Source organism: Colobus angolensis, unplaced genomic scaffold, assembly GCF_000951035.1.
Source record: "Colobus angolensis palliatus isolate OR3802 unplaced genomic scaffold, Cang.pa_1.0 Scaffold57, whole genome shotgun sequence".
Lineage (NCBI taxonomy): Eukaryota > Metazoa > Chordata > Mammalia > Primates > Cercopithecidae > Colobus > Colobus angolensis.
The window spans coordinates 957,150-981,245 of NW_012119265.1; the positions used below are offsets into that span (position 1 = coordinate 957,150).

The 24,096-nt window shown below is 35.9% G+C and overlaps 2 protein-coding genes across 2 annotated transcripts in view; one reads left to right on the forward strand and one right to left on the reverse strand.

Moving 5' to 3' along the window:
- GPR137C (G protein-coupled receptor 137C) overlaps positions 1–11,460 on the forward strand; it is a gene marked incomplete at its 5' end in the record, with an annotated part of 87,338 nt that extends 75,878 nt beyond the window's left edge. The window contains 4 exons of the mRNA XM_011961976.1: positions 6,569–6,718; positions 8,195–8,320; positions 8,496–8,614; positions 9,904–11,460. Of these exons, the coding sequence (XP_011817366.1) occupies positions 6,569–6,718; positions 8,195–8,320; positions 8,496–8,614; positions 9,904–10,081 (573 nt within the window). The remainder of the gene's footprint in view (positions 1–6,568; positions 6,719–8,194; positions 8,321–8,495; positions 8,615–9,903) is intronic.
- A 4,812-nt stretch (positions 11,461–16,272) lies between these two features.
- ERO1L (ERO1-like (S. cerevisiae)) overlaps positions 16,273–24,096 on the reverse strand; it is a 55,668-nt gene continuing 47,844 nt past the window's right edge. The window contains exons 14-16 of the mRNA XM_011961804.1: positions 19,352–19,438; positions 19,131–19,264; positions 16,273–16,616 (exon numbers count right to left, since the gene is read on the reverse strand). Coding sequence (XP_011817194.1) covers positions 16,556–16,616; positions 19,131–19,264; positions 19,352–19,438 — 282 coding nt within the window. The 3' untranslated portion in view covers positions 16,273–16,555. The remainder of the gene's footprint in view (positions 16,617–19,130; positions 19,265–19,351; positions 19,439–24,096) is intronic.

Sequence of the window (24,096 nt, forward strand, 5' to 3'; positions counted from 1 at the left end):
CTCCAGCCTGGGCGACAGAGCAAGACTCCATCTCAAAAAAAAAAAAAAAAAAATTAAATAAATACAAAGTAACGATACAACAATAAAAATAATATAACTTTAAAAACAATACAGAATAACAACTATTTACATATTTTTCACAGTATTCGGTATTATAAATAATCTAGACATGATTTAAAGTATACAGTAGGATGTGCATGCTATGTGTAAATACTATACCATTTTATATAAGGGACTTGAATATCTGTGGACTTTGGTGTATCCACAGGGGGTCTTGGGACCAATCCATGGATACTGAGAGATGACTGTACATTAACACTTACAGAATAGTGTCCCTAATACTTAGAGACAAAATCTAATCAACATATAAAAAAGATAATTTATTGTGTCCAAGAGATGTCTATCCTAGGAGTGCAGCATTGGTTTAACATTTAGAATCAGTGTAATTCACTACATTAAAACAAAAGAGAAAAACCACATAATCATTTCAATAAACAATGAAAAGGCATTTGACTAAATTTGGTAACCTTCATGGTTAAAAAAAGAAAAAAAACTCTCAGCTAATAGAGAATAGAAGAAAAGGAAAGTACTTCAATATCATTAAAAAACATCTACTAAAAAACCTAAAACTAATGTCATACTTAAATATTGAATGTTCTGCCCCTAAGATTGGCAACAAAGCAAGGATGTCAGCTCTCACCATTTTTATTCAATATTCCAATAAGACAAGAAGAAGATACAAAAGGTAAAAAATGGGAATTAAGAAGTAAAACTGTCTCTAATTGCAGATAACAGTTATTTAAGGAGAACATCTTAAGGCATATGCTAAACAATTAGAACCAATGAGTTTAGCAAGTTCTCAGAATAGGTCAAAACACTACAAACACATTGTATTTTTATATATAACAGGAATAATCAATTGGAAAATAAAATTTAAATGAACAACACCATTTACAATAGTAGCTCAAAAAAAAGATATTTAGGAAAAAAAATTCCCAAAAAACAAGCAATATCTGTATACTGAAAACTACAAAATACTGCTAAGAAAAACCAGAGAAGACCTAAAATTAGTGAAGAGATATACCATATTCGTGGATTGGAAGATGCAGTATTGTTAAGATGGCAATTCTCCCCTAGTGAATCTGTAAATTGATTCAACATATATGATATGATATGCAAACCATATCACAATTTTACCATGCTTTTTTTTAAAAAAGGAAGTTGGGCTGGATGTGGTGGCTCACACCTGTAATCCCAACACTTTGGGAGGCCTCGGTGGGAAGATTACTTTGGCCTAGGAGTTCAAGACCAGCCTTGGCAATGTAGTGAGACACTATTTCTAAAAAAAATTTAAAATTAGCAAGACATGGTGGTGTGCACCTGTAGTCCCAGCTACCTGGGGAGCTGAGGTAGGGGGATCCCTTGAGCCCAGGAAGTCAAGGCTGCAATGAGCTGTGATCATACCAAAACACTTCGGTCTGGGTGACAGAGTGAAATTCTGTCTCAAAGATAAATCAGTAAAAATTTAAAAATTGAAATTGACAAGTTGGGAAACTCACCAAGTGGTATACAGCTTTTCACATGTCAATCATACTTCAATAAAGTGGTTTAAAAAGAAGAAATTGACAAGCTAATTCCAAAATTTGTACGACAGTGCAGATGATCTAAATATTTAAAGTAATGCTGGCTGGGTGGTGCGGTGGCTCACGCCTGTAATCCCAGCACTTTGGGAGGCTGAGGTGGGTGGATCACAAGGTCAGGAGATCAAGGCCATCCTGGCCAACATAATGAAACCCTGTCTCTACTAAAAATACAAAAATTAGCTGGTCATGGTGGCACGTGCCTGTAATCCCAGCTACTCAGGAGCCTGAGGCAGGAGAATTGCTTGATCCTGGGAGGTGGAGGTTGCGATGAGCCAAGATCACACTGCTGCACTCCAGCCTAGCGACAGAGCAAGACTCTGTCTCAAAAATATGTATATATTAAAAATAAAAAACAAAGTAGTGCTTTCCTGTAGAATTTTCTGTGTTGATGAAAATATTCTGTAGCTGTACCGTTCAGTATGATAGCTAGCCAAATGTGACTTAAAAAGTGGCTAGAGCAACAGGAACTGTTCAGGAATTTTTAGTTTAATTTAAATGTAAAAACTCTCATGTGGCTAGTGGCTATTGTGTTGAACAGTACAGAAAGTAACCCTGAAAATGAAAGGGGTCCATACTTCATTATGTTGAAACTTAGTATAAAGCTACAATAATTAAGACAGTGTGCTACTGACATGAGAAAGACAGATTAGTAGAACAGAATGAGAGCTTAGAAATCAATCTACACTTAATGTGATTTATTGATTTTTGACAAAGATGGTAAAGCAATCCAATACCGCAAGAAATTTTTTAAACTGGTGCTGAAGCAATTCGGTATCCATATGGAATAAAATGAACCTCCAACTCCATTTCATACCATACACAAAAATTAATTCAAAATAGAACATAGACCTAAATGTAAATGAAACAAGTGAAAAGCTTCCAAAAGAAAACAGGGTAGTTGCAGCAGATTTCTTAGAGGGGCAATAAAAAGTAATAACCATGAAAAAATAAGTTGATAAATTAGAATTAATTAAAATTTAAAATTTCTCATCAGGCTGGGCATGGTGTCTCATGCCTGTAATCCCAGCACTTTGGGAGGCCAAGGTGGTCAGATCGCTTGAGGTCAGGAGTTCAAGACCAGCCTGGCCAACATGGTGAAACCCTATCTCTATTAAAAATACAAAAATTTGCCAGGCGTGGTGGCAGGCGCCTGTAATCCCAGCTACTCAGGAGGCTGAGGCAGGAGAATTACTTGAACCCGGTAGGCAGAGGCTGCAGTGGACCAAGATTGTACCACTGCACTCCAGCCTGGGTGACAGAGGGAGACTCTGTCTCAAAAATAAAAAATAAAAATAAAAGAAGTAAAAATTCTTATCAAAGGCAAAACTGAGAAAATGCAAAGGCAGGCCACAGACTTCAAGAAAATCATATATCTGATGAGAGTTGATTGTCAGCATATAAAAAGATCTCCTACAACTTATTGATTTAAAAAGACAACCCAATTTGGAAGTGGTCAAAAGATTTGAATAGATTCTTCATAAAGAAGATATACCAATGCCCAATAACACAATATTAGTCATCTGGGAAATGCAAATTAAAACCAAAATGAGATATCACTACACATCTTCCAGCATGGCTGAAAAGATTGACAGTCCTGAGTGAGGTCTATAATTGGACAGTTGGGTGGAAAAACTGAAACTCTCACACTATGTTGGAAGTATAAAATTGTACATCCATTTTGGGAAAAGATTTGTCAGTTTCTTACACAGCTGAACTTATGACCACCATATGACCCAGCAATTCCACTCTTAGGTAGTTACCCAAAAGAGGTGAAAACATATCCACAAAACTATTTGTACAAGAATATTCATAGACTCTAACTGTCATGTAAACAAACTCATATAATCAGAAAGTGGAATTAATGTGATTTACTGGCTCAATTTTCCTGGGTCTGAGTTTTCCAGAATGTGGGACTTCAGGTGCTAAAACCAGAAAACCCCTAAGCAAATCAGAAAGACTTGGTCACTGTAATTATCCTCTCAGCAATAAAAACAACTAACTCCTGACAGATACATCCAAAAACAAGGATGAACCTCAAAAACATTCTGCAGAGTGAATGAAACATACAAGAGTTCATATTCTATGATGCCACTTACATGAACTTCTAGAGCAGGTAGAACTAAATTGTAAAAAAACAGAGCAGGGGAGCATTTGTGTTTTGGGTTTGGTTGATGGGGAAGGGGTGTGAGGGAACTTTCTGGAATGATGATGTTCTGTATTTTGGTGGAGATTTGGGTTACACAGGTGTATACATTTGTCAAAACTCAATGACTAGTAAGTTAAGATTTCTGCATATCTGCATTCTAAAAGTATCTGTAAACACTATTGAACTGCAATATTTTGGATACTGAGGTGTTTAGGAGTTAGGTATAACTCTTTTTCACTTATCAAGTGTGGAATTTCTTTAAAAGTGGTATGTAAGTGTCAGAGACAGGAAAAGGAAAATCATTCCTTGAGAATTTCTCCTGAGTTGAATTGTTTGTTCTGACTCTATTTTAGGAAGGTTTTCTTCAACTTTTGATAACACTTTCCATGTCACTGGATCCTTATTTTTCATTTTGTAATCCTGTATTTTGCGGGGGTGAATCTTTTGTTTTCCAAATGAGTGGATGTCTTTCATTGTTTTATGTTTGTAATTTGACTAGAGGTTGTTTGGTTTGTTGTATTAATTACTTCTGCATTGATTCTTTGCTCTTTTCTCACAATCTTTTTTTAAAAGCTTCCATAGTATTTACAAATTTAAACAGTTTCTCTGTATTATAGCCTGTTTCTGACCATTGTCTTATTTCCCAAAGCAATGCATATAAACTTTTGCAGTTATTTTTGAGGATGGTAATTCTTACAGCATTCTGTTTTCTGGTTCTTGTTTCCTTACTTTCCTTTAATAATACATTACTTCTAAAATTGGATCTGGAGTGGTTTTAGATTAACTTTTTTATTAACAATTTCTTTTGGATTCACAAAAATAAAATAGCATATTGTAGAAAATTTTAGCCTTAATTTTTAAGTTTTCCAGTTTTATTTTCACACATACTTTTTGTGATGGTAGTGTGTTAGCTCAGAGAAAGTACTCTGTTACTATCCCAACATCTTTCAGGGTATCTTTTATGTTTTTGTTCCTTCTTTTCATATACCTCTAAAATGAGTTGTTCTGAGGAAGTCAGTTATAATAATAATTCTTAACCCCACAAGAGCCCTGCAAAACCCAGTGCAGTTCTAATGAAAACATTTTTAATTACCTGTTTCTATCCTGAAATTAATGGCTTTTTAACCTGCCTACACACATAAAATTCAGTGTAATTGCCTTAATTGTAACATAACGAGGAAATAAAAGGAGAGTAATTAATAAATATTTTGATACATTACTTTTGGAGCATGATGTAATAGATGTTTGTATTTAGACACAGAAACCATGAATGGGGCAGCTATAAATGCAAACTGTTACAGTGTGTTGCATTGGTCACTTGTATACCACAAGCAATATTGCTGTCAATGTCATGATTTTCTGAAATATTTGAACAACTGATAAAATTCTGAAGAAAACAAAGTACGAATTTCCTTCAATTTACATATTCTATGTGTTTCTGGAAATTTGGGCATCTATTTAAACTATGCAAACATGTACTTCGTTTATATTCAAAACAGAATTAGGTTCTGACTCAGATAATTATAAAGAGGTGTTTCATCTTCATGAATGTCCGGGAGGACATTAGAAAGTTATCAAGGCCAGAGCACAGTTATCTTAGTGGAGGATTCTCCTGTGACTTGCAAGTCATCTGGCGTCCCTGGACCTTGTGCACTAAATGCCATAATTGCCCCTTCTTAATCATTGTGACAACCAAACACAAACTTCCAAAACACTATATTGGGTGTTTCTGTGCAATGGAACTCTTTGGCAAGGATGTCACAGAGTAATTTTTTTTTTTTTTTTTAGACGGAGTCTCACTCTGTCTCCCAGGCTGGAGTGCAGTGGCCGGATCTCAGCTCACTGCAAACTCCGCCTCCCGGGTTCACGCCATTCTCCTGCCTCAGCCTCCCGAGTAGCTGGGACTATAGGCGCCCGCCACCTCGCCCGGCTAGTTTTTTTGTATTTTTTAATAGCGGGGTTTCACCGTGTTAGCCAGGATGGTCTCGATCTCCTGACCTCATGATCCGCCCGTCTCGGCCTCCCAAAGTGCTGGGATTACAAGGCTTGAGCCACCGCGCCCGGCCCAGAGTAATTTTTTTAATGCATAAAATAAAATACACAGGATTGTGAAGAAAATGGATTTATGGAGATACAGACCCCAGGTTAAGAATCTCTGCAAGAGGTGACTACCACACCCTTCTCCCATATACACACTCCAGTTGAGAACCACTAAGTCGGAAGGGCTTTTTATGTTGAGGGAAATGGTGAAAGCCATAGTCTTAAAATGTTAAGGATCTGAAAGTACATATGGGTGCCCAGGACATTTGCCATCAACACTGTCATCAATAGGGGACTAACAACCACTCTCTAATAGAATCTAAAAGAATGAAAGCAAATAGCATAGGAACTCTATTTCTATTCTAATTTTGTATCAGAAATTAAGTGTATCAAATGGACTATTCTTTTCTCATTATGACTAAACTACCTCTTTGATTAACATCAATTAAAGTTCAGATCTTTTGCCAACTTGTTTATTCATATATTAAAAGGCAACCTTGGCAGAACAAAATCTTTCTCCAGCTGCTATTTGGCAAGTTGGCAAAAAACTTCCACATATTAAACACAAGCAGTTCTAGGAATAGAAATTGAAAAGCAAAATAATCAAGAGTTTATTTCAACAGGTGCTCACTTAATGCTTTCTAGGAGTACATTGCAAGAGGTGACCATATTGTATGTAAATGAATAGCTTGTCATGACAAATGTGTAGAATACTAAAGATGATTTTTATTTGTTTTAGGGTATGTCTCTGTGCCAGACTGTCGTCGTGGGCTCTGTAGTCATTCTTCTGTACTCTTCCAGAGCTTGTTATAATTTGGTGGTGGTCACCATATCTCAGGATACATTAGAAAGTCCATTTAATTATGGCTGGGACAATCTTTCAGATAAGGTAAATACCTACCACATATTCCCAGTCTAACAACGTGATAATTAACTTACCCTCATCTAGGAGAATACTGTAGTGTTTGACTTACAAACACATTTATGGAATCTCTGTTTACTGTCAGTAATCATACTTAAAGCTTTGTGTTTAAAAATCTTTATATATGTGTGACATTTGAAATCGTTCTTCACAGAGAACTTCTACCAAAGGAGTATTTTCTCTCTCCTTTTTGGTAAATAATAATAGTGCCACAAGCCTCTTGGTCGTATGCTAATTTTACTTATTTTTGTTAATGATGGTGTTAAATATTTCTAGATAAATGAATTGCCTATTATTAGCCAGTGAATATGGTCTTTATTAGGAGGAAAGTAACTCTCCCCTACCCAAGAATTACATATACTCTTACTATTTGGTTCAGGTTTAGATGTTTAAATAATGGCTTTCATAAAAATCTGGCTTTGTCAGCCTTGATAATGGGAGAGCATTCGTAGTTCTTTGGGTGTCCAGGTATTTGCTATCATAATTCCCAGTACTCTATGCATATTTAACTTTCTAGCATTCCCATATTTAGCTTTGTACTGAATTTTAGGGACCTTGGAATACTGTTTTTCATTTACCTTTCTTTTTTTTTTTTTTTTCCTGAGACGGAGTCTTGCTCTGTCACCCAGGCTGGAGTGCTGTGGCCGGATCTCAGCTCACTGCAAGCTCCGCCTCCCGGGTTCCCGCCATTCTCCTGCCTCAGCCTCCAGAGTAGCTGGGACTACAGGCGCCCGCCACCTCGCCCGGCTAGATTTTTGTATTTTTAGTAGAGACGGGGTTTCACCGTGTTAGCCAGGATGGTCTCGATCTCCTGACCTCGTGATCCGCCCGTCTCGGCCTCCCAAAGTGCTGGGATTACAGGCTTGAGCCACCGCGCCCGGCCTCATTTACCTTTCTAAAGTGAAGGAATTTTCACATGTGGTTCCTTGTGGCAGATTCTCTTCACTCTTTTTTCCATTTCCCTCTCCCAACATCTGTAGAACAGAAACAAATTTAATATGTAGATGAGGTCCAAAAGCATATTTTAAGTAGAGCTGAGCTGAGCTGAGTGACTTAACATGTTCCATTTTTCTACAGGTGTAATTCAGGGTAAGTGCTGTTATTTTGCCTATGGAGCAGCTAGAACAGTAATGTCTTTAAAAGTCACTCTCTTCAGATTATGGGGCCTAAATATGAGATCACTCCTTATTATCCATATATTAAAATTGTCATAAACTGATACATTTAAAAAATCACTGCTTTTTATTCTAACTTCAAAGCATTTTATGTCCTTTAAAGGGTAAGTGTCATTACATGAGAAACCACAAAATATAGAAAGTTTTAAAGTTTATGTGCCTGTAGTTGATATATTTTATCTTACCTGATTTGAAACAAGTTAACTGTGGAGGTGATTACTTATACATTAAACAGATGTAAAAATTCTCTGCCATACTCTGTTTACAGGCTCATGTAGAAGACATAAGTGGAGAAGAGTATATAGTATTTGGAATGGTCCTGTTTCTGTGGGAACACGTGCCAGCATGGTCGGTGGTACTGTTTTTCCGGGCACAGAGATTAAACCAGAATTTGGTATGATATCATAATATTCCCCAATGCTTGTTCTCCTATTTTTAAAAATTATGGAACATTTGTATTGATTTTCTATTTTTGGCAAAGGTTAAAACTAAAAATTATTGTAGTTTCTAGCCTCCTTTCTTAGTGGAAAAGTAAAACCTTCATATGCTATCTAATACTTTGTTCACAGGCACCTGCTGGCATGATAAATAGTCACAGTTACAGTTCCAGAGCTTACTTTTTCGACAATCCAAGACGATATGATAGTGATGATGACCTGCCAAGACTGGGAAGTTCAAGAGAAGGAAGGTAGATGTAACAAAGCCACTTAGCCTGAATTACTATTGAAATTGATTGGAAAAAAAAATCTAAGCTTTAACCAAAATATGAAAAAAGGTGATTTGGTAGTAATATGTCAATAAATAAGATCAGCAATACTGGAGTTTAAAGCAGATGTTAAACCCAGGGTGGGATCTGCATTATCAGGAACTACCATCTGACTAAAGCCTATATGCCTTTAGGCTTAAATGGTACCATTTCATTTCAGGATCACTTGCTGGTTCAGAGCTGTTTGTGGGAGGGGGATGCACAAAGAAGAAATACCATTATAGTGATTATGTATCTGTTTCCATATCTCTAGTGCTGGTCAAAATTCAGAGAAACCCTAGATAAAACTCTTGGGAAGCTTAACTGCCATAGGAAATCTTCCCATGCCCTCCTTGTTTCAAAACCATTTCAAGTCCTTACCTAGTACGCTATTGGCTGTGATTCGGGCAAGGAGAAAAGCTTAATGGCTGAAGCCATCAAGCATAATGGCTTCAGCTTGATATGACATTTTCTGTATTCCTAATTTCATCTGGACAAGTTACATAATCTGTTTTTTTTTTTGTTTTTTTTTTTTGAGGCGGAGCCTCGCTCTGTCGCCCGGTCTGGAGTGCAGTGGCCGGATCTCAGCTCACTGCAAGCTCCGCCTCCCGGGTTCACGCCATTCTCCTGCCTCAGCCTCCCGAGTAGCTGGGACTACAGGCGCCCGCCACCTCGCCCGGCTAGTTTTTGTATTTTTAGTAGAGACGGGGTTTCACCGTGATAGTCAGAATGGTCTCGATCTCCTGACCTCGTGATCCGCCCGTCTCGGCCTCCCAAAGTGCTGGGATTACAGGCTTGAGCCACCGCGCCCGGCCCATAATCTGTTTTTTGAGCCTGTTTTTCATCTGTAAGATAGGGATAATAGAACCTATCTCAGAGGTTTGTTGTGAGGGTTAAATGTATACGTGTGTCTGCGTACATACATACATACACAGATGTCTTAGAATAGAACCTAGTACATAAGGACTACATTGTTATCAGTTGATGATCAAGTTCTACCAGTTCTGAGTGGCATTTATTCATTCTTTTGTAACATAATGCGATATAGAATCCAGGATATTAGATAAAAGTCATTAAATTTGTGGAAAGGCATTATGTTATTTGACAAAGAACATATTTCAATATATTTGATTGCTTTTATTACAAAATTCATTGAAAATGCTAAAAATGCAAATGTGACTTCTTATACCCTGATCATAGTCCTATGGCTTCTTTGCCTTTTTTCGTTGCAGTTTACCACATTCGCAAAGTTTGGGCTGGTATGGCACCATGCCTGGGTGTGGCAGCAGCAGTTACACAGTCACTCCCCACCTGAATGGACCTATGACAGATACTGCTCCTTTGCTCTTTACTTGTAGTAATTTAGATTTGAACAATCATCATAGCTTATATGTGACGCCACAAAACTGACAGCATCACCAAGTCATGATTCTTGAGTTGTTTTTCATAAATGTGTATATTCGATGTGTTTAAATTCCATCTACATAAACATTCCATTATCTGTTGCAACTGAAAACAAAATCTGGAAGTGTGGCTGTGTTTGGTAAAGAACACAGCTATTATTTTTGACCTTTTCATAGTAAAATGAAGTAAAATGGAAAGTTTGGAGTAGGAAAAAAGAGAGATTAGATCTTAAGGCACTTGATGGCCTCCAAAAATCCTGACTTTGGAACATCAAATGCATGTGTGCACTTTTATCTTTGTTCTGAAAGAGTCACTGCAGTCCCCAAAGTCATATGCCAATGTTCACACTGGAATACTATATTGTACACCAAACTGGAAGGCAATTTTCCTATGAAAATCAAAGCCTGTATATTCATTGGTATGCTCTATATGGAAATCTTAATAAAAATTTTATAGTGTGAACATTGCACAGAGTTAAGGCATAAAAATGTTTCATTCTTTATAAAAATCTACTGAAAATGTGTAATCATTGAAGACAGTTCTTTTAAGCATGATTTTAAAATAGCGACTGAAATTCAAGCATTTTAAACAAATGATAGTAGTAATCCATTAGTTATGGCCAGCAGTGTTCTTTGGAGGCCACAGTAATTTCAAGAGGAAAATATACCAGTGAAAATGGTGTGGCTATTTTGAGTAGAATTGGTCAGTTGATTATTTTGTATAATTAAGATATATGTAGTAGTTTAAGCATGATTCTTCAAGAAAGCAATAGTGACTTTTGCATAGGGAGATTTTGGTAGAAACTTCTTGGGACTAAACAAGTTTAGAGATGCATTTAAGAATTATTCACAAAATGTATAATTCTAAATTAAAACATAAATATATTTTCAAAAGCATTTGATTTCTCTGAAGCATGATATAGCAGTGAATCAGGATTGTCCTCAGGTAAATGAAATCATGATACATTATTGCAGTGAACTCAAGTGCAATACTTTGTGAGACATATAATTCCTCCTATGATTTTCACATTTTTATATCTTGTATATGGGAAAAGCCAAATTAAATTGAATTCAAATTAATTCCAGCATTAGACTAAATGAGCAAATTTAAGTAAATGTACAAACTAGGTAAGTATAAAACCACAGGTTAACAATATTGGAGTACTTTTAGAATTACATTAAAACTGTCTTAAATGTCCTATCCCAAATCTTAAAAAAAAGAAAATGGTAAGCTAAGATAATACAGAATTTTAAAATGCACTTTGTACCAGTGTCTATATGGAAAGAAGTAGATGCTGAATACCTCAAGATGCCAAGGGAACAAGCAACATTGGGAAGTTGTCACAACATGCTCAAAGACTAACTACAATTGTCTGCTATCTATTTCTTCAGAACTGAAACTAATACGAGTATCCTTTTCTGTTTTATACTTTGATTAGAATGTTATTTCCTCTCTTACTTAAAATGTATTTCAACTTTTTAACAACTGATACAATAACTTCACAAAAGTAAAACACTAGGTTGAAACCCTAAGGATGGCCGGGCGCGGTGGCTCAAGCCTGTAATCCCAGCACTTTGGGAGGCCGAGACGGGCGGATCACGAGGTCAGGAGATCGAGACCATCCTGGCTAACACGGTGAAACCCCGTCTCTACTAAAAAATACGAAAAACTAGCCGGGCGAGGTGGCGGGCGCCTGTAGTCCCAGCTACTCGGGAGGCTGAGGCAGGAGAATGGCGTGAACCCGGGAGGCGGAGCTTGCAGTGAGCTGAGATCCGGCCACTGCACTCCAGCCCCGGGGCGACAGAGCAAGACTCCGTCTCAAAAAAAAAAGAAAAAAGAAACCCTAAGGAAAAACTGAAATTGTTAATGCTTTCCATCTTTTGGGAGGCAAGTACAGAGACAAATAAATTTCTTCTTTTTATGATACAAAATGACTTTGTATTCAATCAGAAGCATATACTTACTTATGTTATTTTGGGTTTGTTTGTAAGTTCTCTCATTGTAACCAAGTTATTTAAAAATGTATAATATAAAAAGTTAACTGTGGTATTAAGTGACAAAAGCATATTTTTATTACAACTTCAGTTGTTAGATTTCTTCTCAGAATGCCAACTGTTTATTTTGCTAATAATGTTAGGTATCTAATCATCTAGAGCTGTCTGAAAAGATACGTTGTCTTCGTTAATCCTCGGGGTTCAAGGTGATGAAGTTTTTCTGGTAAGGTTCCCCTTGATAATGTTCCTATTTAACCAAACTAAAAAAGATTACTTTTTAAAAATTTCTCAGAAAAAATAACTTGGTTCCTTCTGCTGCATTAGTTGATTGTTCCAAATTTGAGATTTGTAAATTTATTCTTATCACTGACTAGGGTACCCAAATTCTTGTATTTGTCTCCTTATACACATCTAACACATCACCAAAGACAAAGATACACTCTGGCCCAATCTTTGCTTAAAAATTCCAAAGCACTAGGAGCACTTTAAGTTTGGTCTCGAAAGTTGTTTATAAAATCAAAGGGCTACCGATTCCCTGTTCATCCTGCACTGAAGCACATGATGACAATATCAAACCTTCATTTTTGTTCATTAAAAAGTGAATTTCATTACTTACATGTGTAATTCTATAGTGATTAGCAGTATTTGTTTTCATCATTTCACTTGGGTGGCCATTAATTTTGAAACTTTTACCACTCATTGTAGTTGGTTGTAGTTTTATGGAAAATGTAATTTATAGCTAAAGTGGCTTTTTTATGCATAGCTGCCTTTTTTATTGTTTAACAGTGTTTCTCAGCTATATAATCAGTTTCACACTGGTTGTAAAAGTATAGCTGTGGCCAATGAATGTATTTATTTGTTGTTTCACTAAATTGTAACAAAACACTACTATTGAAAATAAAAGTGTTTGTGCTTTTATTTAGAGGTCTGGTTTTCTTCATCTCTTATAATGGACTATCCTGAGTTTCTATCATATAAGGATAAGAACATACTGCTACCACAAAAAAAAAAAAGAGAAAAAAATCAGGAGTTACAAATGATAGTTTGCCTTTAGTGATCGCATACTTACTTACATCTGGATGTCATATCACTTAATATACACCAGTTTGACATGAAGTGCCATGCAGTTTAAAATGCCAATACATTATTAGATAGTACATTTTTATTCAAACATTAAGCTAAGAAAAATTGTTGTATGAAATAATTTGTAACACCTCTCCTTGTCCCTTTAGAATCTTAAACAGGAATCCATTTATCTACCTTATAATCCTAGGAAGGTATTCTTTGATTATTCAAGAAATTCCTCAATGATGCTGCCTTTTCCCATGAAAGAAGTTCCTTTTTTCCCCAGAATAGACCTCTTTCATGACCCACCAAAAACCACACCAAATCTTGAATACAATTTCAGCTTTATTGACCCCCTGAAGTCTACAAATCCTTGGGACTGCTGACGCTTGCTGTAAAGTGAAGGGAGTGAAAGTATTTGGAATAAAGGTAGGACCTCTAATATAATAAAGATGTCACTTTAAAATCAGTTTATTCAACAAACATTTATTAAACATTCATATGCCAAAAACTATGCTATGGAGATGCAAAAAATAAAAACGTTCCTTTTCCTGCCCTTAAGGAGCTCACATTCTAGTAAAGAAGACTTTTGAAAAATAAAACAATACAGTACAATTTAAGTGACATACAATAGAGGTAGGTTGTAATTACAGTGGTGACACAGAAGTGGAAGTTAGATGACTCTCCTTGAGTGGAGCAAGGGAGATTTTACAGAGGAAATGCTTACGTCCGGCCTGCAAGATGCATAGGAATCTTCCAAGTGGGGAAGGATGACCAGCGCACTTGATGCCAAGAGTACAGCATTTACCAAGGCGGGAAACCTGGCCATATGGGGCTTTTGAAGAACTGTTAAGTCTGTTTCACCAGAACATTCGGTGGAGGAAACACATTACACATCAAAAGACCTTGTACACCAAACAGAGGAGTTCGACTTTCTCCTGAAAGTTCCTGAAGTCACGGAAGGGTATTAGGGAGTAATGCTGTCAGAGTGCTTCTAGAAAGCCTACTCTGGTAACACTGAGCAACAGAGAGGAGACCAGCTAGGTATAGGAGGCAGGTTAGTACTATAGGTATTAATAATAGCAATGAATATGAAAGAGTGATGTATCAGGGAGGTGGAGACAAAATCAGTAAAACTTAAACACTAAATGATAGGGGAAGGTGGAGGAGAGGAATGAGCCTAGCAAACGTAGAATATAATGGTTCTAAAATTAACCAAAGTAAGGAACACAGGCATTAGAGTAGGTTTTGCAGAGAATGAATGTTTTAAGACACACACAGGTGTCTGTGGGACAACCAAGTAAAGTGCAGCAGGCAGATGGATTGAGGAGTTTGGCTAAAGATAAGGATTTAGGAATTGCTGAACTGAAATGACCCAAGCGTGAGAAGTGGTGTTATGATTAAGAGGAAAAAAAAAATGGAGGCCTGAGGAATAACATTTAAGGAATAAATGAAGAAGCTAAAAAGGGGGGGTTCAGGAGTGAGCAAAATGTAAGAAATCAAGGGAATAAATCTTTCAAGTACAGGTTGTCAAAAATGTCAAATAAGTAATAGCTTGTGAATTAAACTGTGGATTTAGAATTGATTTTAGACTTCACAGGAAGGGACTGTTAACTCTACAGCCAAATGGCAGATTTTAGTTGCGGAGCCAGTGGAAGGTGACAAAGTAGAGGTAAGAATATTCCTTCAAAAAGATTGGCTGTTAAAAAATATATATATATTTATTGGATACCAAGTATGTGCTTGGCACTGTAGCAGGCCTTAGGGACACAGAAGAAAAACTGTACAGCAGTGTCAACTGACATTTCTTAACCACTATATAAATAAACCCCACTCTACTAATAATGGGACGTTTCAACATGTTATACCTGATAAGACATATATAAAGAGGGCACATGATTTTGAGGTATATAGCTTCTTTTTCTCTACAATTACCATGTGATATAAATTCCTAAACCCCTTCAAATAGCTCTATAAATGAAGAGCTTCCACTAATGAAAACCTCCCAAAATTACAGTTCACTTTTAGGGAGACAAAGGAAATGAACTTTGTGTATAAAAAAACAAAACTTAAACTGGGTATGGCGCAGACACCTGTATTCCCAGCTACTTGGGAGGCTGAGGTGGGAAGATCACTTCAGCCCAGGAGGTCAAGTTCCAGCCTGGGCAACACAGCAAAATCTTGTCTCTAAAAAAAAATTTTAATAAAATAAATAGCCTACCCTATTACTATACACATCAAGCATAAAACGGACAACAAAACTCAAAAAGAACTTTAGACTGGAACTTGATATTATTATTTATTCTAAGGCTTATAGTAGTATAGTTCCAGAATTGTGGGAGGTTTTGTTTTTTCTGAGAAAATCATTTTTAGAAATTATTCAGTATTACACACTGAAGTATTTAGGGTTAAAGGGGCATGATGCCTGTAACTGACTTTCAAATGATTGAGGAAAAATTGTGTGTGTGTGCGTGCATGTGTATGTGCATGTGAGTGTGTGTGCACATGTGTATACAAAGAAAGCATGAAAGATAAAGCACATATGAACAATTAGTCAATCTGGGTAAGAGAGCTCTTTGTACTATTTTTGAAACTTTTCTGTAAATTGGAAATTATATAAAAATAAAAAGTATTCCCCAAATTTTATTTAGTATTAGGGAAAGTATTATGAGAATAAATATATAATCTATTCAACTTTTCACAATGTTTAGAAATCTCCTGTGCCTTTGAGTTGTTATTGTACATTTCTACACACACAAATAACCCAGCCAAAATAGCAATATCATTCTAAAAGTGATTTGTTTCATACCAATGTATTTTAGGATTGCCAGATAAAATACAAGACTCTCAGTTTAATTTGAATTTCAAATAATTTTTTAGTGTATTTTCCAAATATTCCATGTAACATATTAAAAAACTAATTGTTGTTTATCTGAAATTCAAATCTAACTAGACAATCTTTATTTTTATTTGCTAAATCCAGCAACCCTAAATGTATTGAAAAATTCTACATTGCTAATTATGGGTCATTCATGAGGCCTCCTTAGCATTTTCCTATTAAATGCTTGCCACATTTACCATAGTTTTATTTATATTACAACTTATTACATAAAACGCTAGTTTCAGACACTTAGAACATTCACTTCTATCATACATGAATTTGATAATCCTTTTATTCAATATTAAACTTTAAAATTTGTACCACATTATTAAAGTATTACTTTTCCTCACAGTAGTATTATACATAGACTTAACACAATTTTTAAAAATGTGTTTACTTAAAACAATATAATTCTCCTTTACAAAAGCAACTTTATATAAAATGTTTGGCTTAAGACTGTCATTGCTATTATGCCTTTGAATGAAATTCCACTCTTTGGCCTCCACTGTCCAGAAACAGGCACATATCAGCTTGTTTTCTTTAATGAATACTTTGTAACAAGTTCCTGAAGTTTTCTAATTCTTTCACACTTGTAGAAATTCTGTAACCAAAAAATATTTCACTCAGAAACCATCTTAGATAAATTTTATCTGTAAAGGTTACTCACTTTGCATTTGAAAACATTTTTAAAGTAATTTATTTCAATAAATTTCAGGTGCATAAACCATTTAATGTATTTTAATATATTTTAGTTCTTAATTTGACATGGTAAAACTAAGATATTAATGTCCAGAAATTAGTTATTTTAAAAGTATTTAAATATGCATGCCAGATTCAGTGATCTACTGCTGTAATCCCAGTATTTTTTGAGGCCAAGATGGGAGAACTGCTTGAGGCCAGGAATTTGAGACCAGCCTGGGCAACACAGGGAGACCCGGTCTCTACAAAAAAAATTTAAAAATCAGCCAGTCATGGCTGTGTGTACCTGTAGTCGTAGCTACTTGGAAACCCAAAGTAGAAATGCTTGAGCCCAGGAGTTCAAGGTTACAGTGAGCTATGATCATTCCACTGCACTCCAGCCTGGGCAACATAGCCAGATCCTATCTCTAAAAAAGCCAAATTCTTTTAAATAAATAAAACAGCCAGGTGCAGTAGCTCATGCCTGTAATCCCAGTGCTTTAGAAGGCCAAGGCGAGCAGACCACTTGAGTCCAGGAGTTTGAGACCAGCAAGGGCAATGTGGCAAAACCCTCTCTCTACAAAAAATAAGAAAATTAGCCCACCATGGTGGTGTGTGCCTGTATCCTAGCTACTCAGGGGACTAAGGTGGGAGAATCTATTGAGCCTGGGAGGCGGAGGTTTCAGTGAGCTGAGATCACATCAGTCAATCAATCAATCAAATACCTAAGTATGAGATACATAAGCATTTAAATACTTCTGTATTTTAAGCATTCATAAGTATACTCCCTTTATATTAAAGCATATAGTATTTGGTATAAAATGTGTAAGTGTACAAATATTATAATATTTAGGTATAAGTATTCATAAAAGTATTCATATGCTTAATATTAAAGTACATAAGTATAAAGTATATAAACACAGAAATATAACTTTTTAAATGCATAAGTATATGAATACTTAAAATACACCATATTTAGTAAATGTAGAAAGAATCAATGCTATTGGCCTATAAAGAGTAACAATATTAAATGTATGACTACATTGTTTTCAGTAATTTTTGTAAAGTAAATTTTGTTCCTTATTTTTTGAGTGCACTTAGTTCTGCTCTCTATCATAAAAAATAGTAGAATAATTACTGAAATATTAACTATCAAACCCCTGGATGCGAGAGACACAATTTTGAAGGTCAATTATTTCAAGCCCAAAATTATAATATTTTTTAAATGAGGAAATCTAGTCCTTTAAAAAATATTAATTTTTATAAATCTCAGCATTTCTTGCATGATAGGCCAGAAGGAATGCATCTGTAAATATTTTAATGTAAGTTCCTTATTTCATGCTTTTCTTTAATCATTTTGATGGGAAATAATTGTTTTAAAAAGAATCATTAACCTTTTTATATAATGGTGAATTCACAAAGAGATTTACATGTACACCTATGTTAAACTAAATGATTTTTCTAGCACCACAAAAATAATTGGATAGCAAAAAAAATCTGCTTTTAAACAATTTTTAATATACAAATTCGATAAGATGAATATTAAAATTCCATCAGTAATTATAATTATGATTTTATAGTTACATGTATGCACATTTTTCTCTTTTTTTTTTTTTTTTTTGAGATGATGTCTTGCTCTATTGCCCTGGCTGGAGTGCAGTGGTATGATCTTGGCTCACCGCAACCTGCGCCTCCCGAGTTCTAGCGATTCTTCTGCCTCAGCCTCCCGAGTAGCTGGGACCACAGGCACGCTCCACCATGCCTGGCTAATTTTTTGTATTTTTAGTAGAGGTGGCCAGGCTGGTCTCGAACTCCTGGCCTGTAGTGATCCACCCACCTCGGCTTCCCAAAGTGCTAGGATTACAGGCATGAGCCACCATGCCTCGCCCTAATTATGATTACAAAAGTCAACAGATAAAAATAAAGACCATCATGTACCAATTGTATATGTCTACATACTTGAGGTATTTCATATCCCGTAATTCTGTAATGAAATGATTTCTTCAAAAAAAAAAATTCCTGGCTGGGCACAGTGGCTCACGCCTATAATCCAGCACTTTCAGAGGTGGAGCTGGGCAGATCACCAGAGGTCAGGAGTTCAAGACCAGCCTGGCCAACATGGTGAAACCCTGTCTCTACTAAAACTACACACACACACACACACACAAATTAGTCAGGTGTAGTGTCATGCACCTGTAATACTAGCTACTTGGGAGGCTGAGTTGGGAGAATCACTTGAACCCAGAAGGCAGAGGTTGCAGTAAGCCGAGATCACACCACTGCACTCCAGCCTGGGCTACAGACCAAGACTCCATCTCAAAAATAAATAAATAAATAAAATAAAAAGGATATTCCTTACCCAGTTTTTTCTGAGAGCATATATGTTGCTTTAGACTTACTTGGCTACCAGAAGCAATTTCAGTACATTCAAACTAACCTTCCAAATGCGTTGAATAATGATACTATTTCTTGTCTGGTTAGATGGAATTCATAACTAGGTCCACTTTCTGGCATATTTGCTATCAGTTTCTCAGAAAACAAGATCTTCAGAGCAGTGCCCAAACCCTGAGTCTATAACAGAAATAAGAAAAAAATAAAAATTAGAAAATTATTCATGCAAAGGGTAAATGAGAAATAGGAATGACTAGATTTGCTTACCTGAAGCTTTCCCCACAGACGACATTTAAAACAACCAACACAATCCATGATTCTTGAAATATTTCTAAAATGCAGTCGAAAGTCCTCCTGAAAACAATTTAACAAAATTTTATTAAGATGTAATATACAGTCAATTACTAAGTATTTTCAGAGCACGTTCTATGTGCCTAACACTGTGCAAGGTACTATGGGGTACCAAAAAAGAGAAGAGCACTAATATTCATTGATTTTACATACCAGATCCTTACATATACAATCTCATTTAATCTTCACCATGAATCCAAAGGTAGATATTATTATAATCTACACCTAATGTAAAAAAACAAGATTCAGAGTGTTTAGGTAACTTGCCTAAATTCCCATATCTAGTAAACAAAAAAACTTAGAACCCAGGCCTGCCTCACTCCAAAGCTAAACTATCTGCAAAAATATAAAAAATAACTTTGTCAAGGTGTCCATTGTAGATGATTAACTATATGTCAATAGGTGGAGAAAGGAGGGTGAGGCAGGGTTAGAGACCATCATTTACCAGAAGGAATGAGGGAGGGAATGAGTGAAGAAGGTTTCTTTTTTTTTTTTTTTTTTTTTGAGAGGGAGCAGTGCCCTGCTGTCACCCAGGCTGGAGTGCAGTGGCAGGATCTCGGCTCACTGCAAGCTCCACCTCCCGGGTTCACACCATTCTCCTGCCTCAACCTCCTGAGTAGCTGGGACTACAGGCGCCAGCCATCACGCCCGGCTACTTTTTTGTATTTTCGGTAGAGATGGGGTTTCACCATGTTAGCCAGGATGGTCTCGATCTCCTGACCTTGTGATCCGTCCACCTCAGCCTCCCAAAGTGCTGGGATTACAGGCATGAGCCATTGTTACCATATCTTAATATTCTCTTTCTTGGTTTCAGTACCTGTCCAGTAAGAGGTACTAATTTTTTTATTTTTATGACCACATGACATCCAAGCAAGAGGTACTAATTTTAAACCTACTTAAAAAAAAACTAACCAGTAATATTACTCTACAAAGATTCTGTGATCTTTTAGGTTTCCTTTAAACTACAGCTTTGACCAAAACTTACAGAAAAATCATACTTTTAACAATAATAACAGAGTAATAAGGTTACTCTAAAGAACATGTTCCCATCCTATGAGCTGCTGACTTCTAGAAGACTTAGTAGTTATTATGAGGATCTACAAAATCCACATGGAGACAAGACTGTATACCACAAAATAAATAGCTCACATGTATGCACTATAAATTTCCAAATGGATAGAAATGTTATGATCAATAAAACACAACTTTTACTTTAAAAGTGTTACTAAATGCATGGTAGCCTTCTGGCAATCATATTTTCAAAATCAACAGATACTAAAAATACTCTGTCATGAGAAGAGGCCTTGAAAGTTCCTGATTATAAGAGACTCTCATACTTGTGAGAGTTGGAAGCCTCTGTTCTAAAAGACTGCTTGCTTTTGTAGACGCTAATTTCGATGTTTGATTCTACGTTAATTCAAATACTTGAAAGTGACAGCTCTTGAGTAAGTCTTTGTATGACATGTACAGCGAGCAGGCATGGCTGCTTACAATAGCCAAATAAACACTGTAAAATTAAAACCAAGCACATCAAATAGCATGCATCTTCTGCTTAAGTGAACTTAATATGCTAGGACCAAATTAATAGACTAGAAATTTACTAGATCAAATTAGTAAAAATTAGTAAGGATTTCACAGGAGAAAATCCTTGTGACTTAACAAATAACAATCATGTACAATAACTTCAGTATATCCCCTAATTATCTCAGGTTAGAAAAAGTATGGTCCTTAAAATAACCAGTACCTAAATCACTTACAGATTTTACTTGTTTAGACATACAGTTTTAGGTCATCACTTTAAATTACAGCCAGTCAACAGAATGATCAAGCATTCTGTGATTCATATTCAGTGAAACCAACTGACCAGTTCTTGCGCAAATTCTCAAATATTTTACAAGTCTTCAAATGAGATCAAATTCTATTTGAATTGAATGCTAAATAATTCTCCTTCATACAAGTCCTCTATTTCTAACCATACATTGATAGGGTACTAAGGAAACAAGATGAGATTTTTAAAATTAATTTATAAATATGACTGTTCAAATCAATGTTTACCAGAAACCACTTTTTAAAAAAGTAAATCTTTGATAGTAGCGTGTTTTGTTTTTTACATCTTTCCTGTAAAAGATTCAGAAAAATTCTCTGTTACATAAAGAATCTCTACCTAAACTTCATAGGACATTAAAGGTGAGTGTTTCTGAGTTTTGATCAAATTAAAACACTGTGAGAAATCTTTCTAATCTGCACAATTTAAAAAGAGCTGATGCCAGAACACTTTCCAATAAAGCAGCAAGTAAACTTAAAAAAAAAGGGACATATTGAAAATAGTAGGAAAAAAAAAAGTCTTATTACAGCATCTTCCCCCTCACTTTCTAGTTCCTGGAAGCTGTTTAGGCAGATTATATAAGCACTGAGGTATGTATTTGTAGCAAGAATGCTTCAAGTAGGAGGTAGATGGGAAGTCAAGAATAAGTATTATCTAACAGCAAAAAAACTGAGTGCATAAAATCAGCTTCTTTCATTACAGAAAGAAAGAATAAGAAGCAGAGGAAGATATTTGTAAATATTTTGATGAAATCAGGCTGGCTATGGTGGTGGCTCACACCTGTACTCCCAGCACTTTCAGAGGCCAAGACAGGCGGATTGCTTGAGGCCAAGAGTTCAAGACCAGCCTGGGCAAAAATAGTTAGACCCCCAACTCAACAAAAAAATTTTAAAAGCAGGGCATAGTGGTGCCAGCCTGTAGTCCTGGCTACTCAGGGGGCTGAGGTGGGAAGATGGCTTGAACCCAGGAGTTCCAGGCTGCAGTGAGCTATGATTGTGCCTCTGCACTTCAACTTTGGTGACAAAATAAGACCTTATCTCTTAAAAAAACAAAAATATATATACAATATGTATGAAACCAGACATATTTATATAGAAATCTATCTATACATATCTACCATATCTAGTATCTATATCCAGTATCTTTATTAAGACAAAGCCCAAATCATGGTTAATTGTTACCATATCTTAACAATATTCTCTATCTTGTGTTTCAGTACCTGTTCAATAAGAGGTACTAACTTTATTTTTACTATTTTTCTATGACCAGATGACATCCAAGCAAGAGGTACTAATTTTAAACCTACTTTAAAAAAAAAAAAAAACTACTCAATAATATTACTCTACAAAGATTCTGTGATATATATATATGATTTCATATGTACATATATATAATTTCGTGTGTGTGTGTATGTGTATATATATAAAAAATCAGATCAAGCCCAGTAGTACGGAGGGCCACCTGCCTTTACTTACCAGTAGAACTTTGTAAGAGAGAAGAGAAATATAATTTTACTTGACCCCCTCTGGAAATCCCTTGAGGGTAGAAGCTCTCTTTCCTTTTAATGACAAAAAATCGTGCTGTGCACATAATGAGTGTGTAATAAATATTTCTGGTGATGTTTGATATTTATAGTATTATGTGGCAAATACATACTCAGAGATTGTCTTGCCTGAGGTTAGACCCTATTAAGAGGCAAGGCAATGACAAGACCCCATTCTGTGGGGTATCGAATCTATTCTTTCCCAACTGCACACTGGTATTCGTAACTGTCTTTAATTCCCAGTGAGTAAGATGAATGGAAGGGGGTGCAATGGCTCATGCCTGTAACCCCAGCACTTTGGAAGACTGAGGTGGGAGGACCACTTGAGCCCAGGAGTTTGAGACCAGCCTGGGCAACATAGCAAAACCCTGTCTCTACTGAAAAAAAAAAAAAAAAAAAAATTAGGTAAGCATGGTGGTACATGCCTGTGGTCCCAGCTACTCAAGCTACTCAGAAAGCTGAGGTGGAAGGATCGTTTGAGCACAGAATTTCAAGGTAGCAATGAGCCGTGATCATATCACTGCACTCCATCCTGGGTGACAGAGTGAGATCCTTTCTCAATAACAATAAAAAAGATGAATGATAAAACATCACACTGTACCTTCTCCCACTAATGAAGATCTTTTAATTAAACAATATCATCTTCAGAATTCTCTTCAGCAAAAGATAGACTAATATGCTACTCATGCATTGGATCCATTTCCTTTAATTTATTACATCTATTACATGAGATCATCAATGTGAAAGGCATCTATAAGGTGTACAGCAATATACAGATATCAGTGTTACTTTGAATCTAATGCAAAACAGACTTTAAGTGGCACCTGCCTTTGGACTTGATTTTTTTGAGGAAAAGAAAGATTATGACTCTGATTTTTTTCTTATTAATTTCAAGATGTATATATCAAGATTTACTGTTAAGTATACATACATGTGTTTATTTTTTAATTGACAAAAATTTTATAGGTTTATGGATACAATGTGATGTTTTAATGTATATTTACAATGTGAAGTGATTAAACCAGGCTAATTAACAAATCCATCACCTCACATAATCATTTTTTGTATAGTGGAAACCTTAAAATCTACACTTTTGGCAATTTTGCAATATACAATGAATTATTACCACAGTTACCATTCTGTGCAGCACTAAATCTTATTCTCCCTAACTGAAACTTTGTACCCATGGATCAAACATCTCCTTTTTCCCCACCCACCCCCCACCCCCAGCCTGTGGTAACCACCATTCTACTCTTTTTTTTTTTTTTTTTTTTTAATTAAAGACAGGGTTTC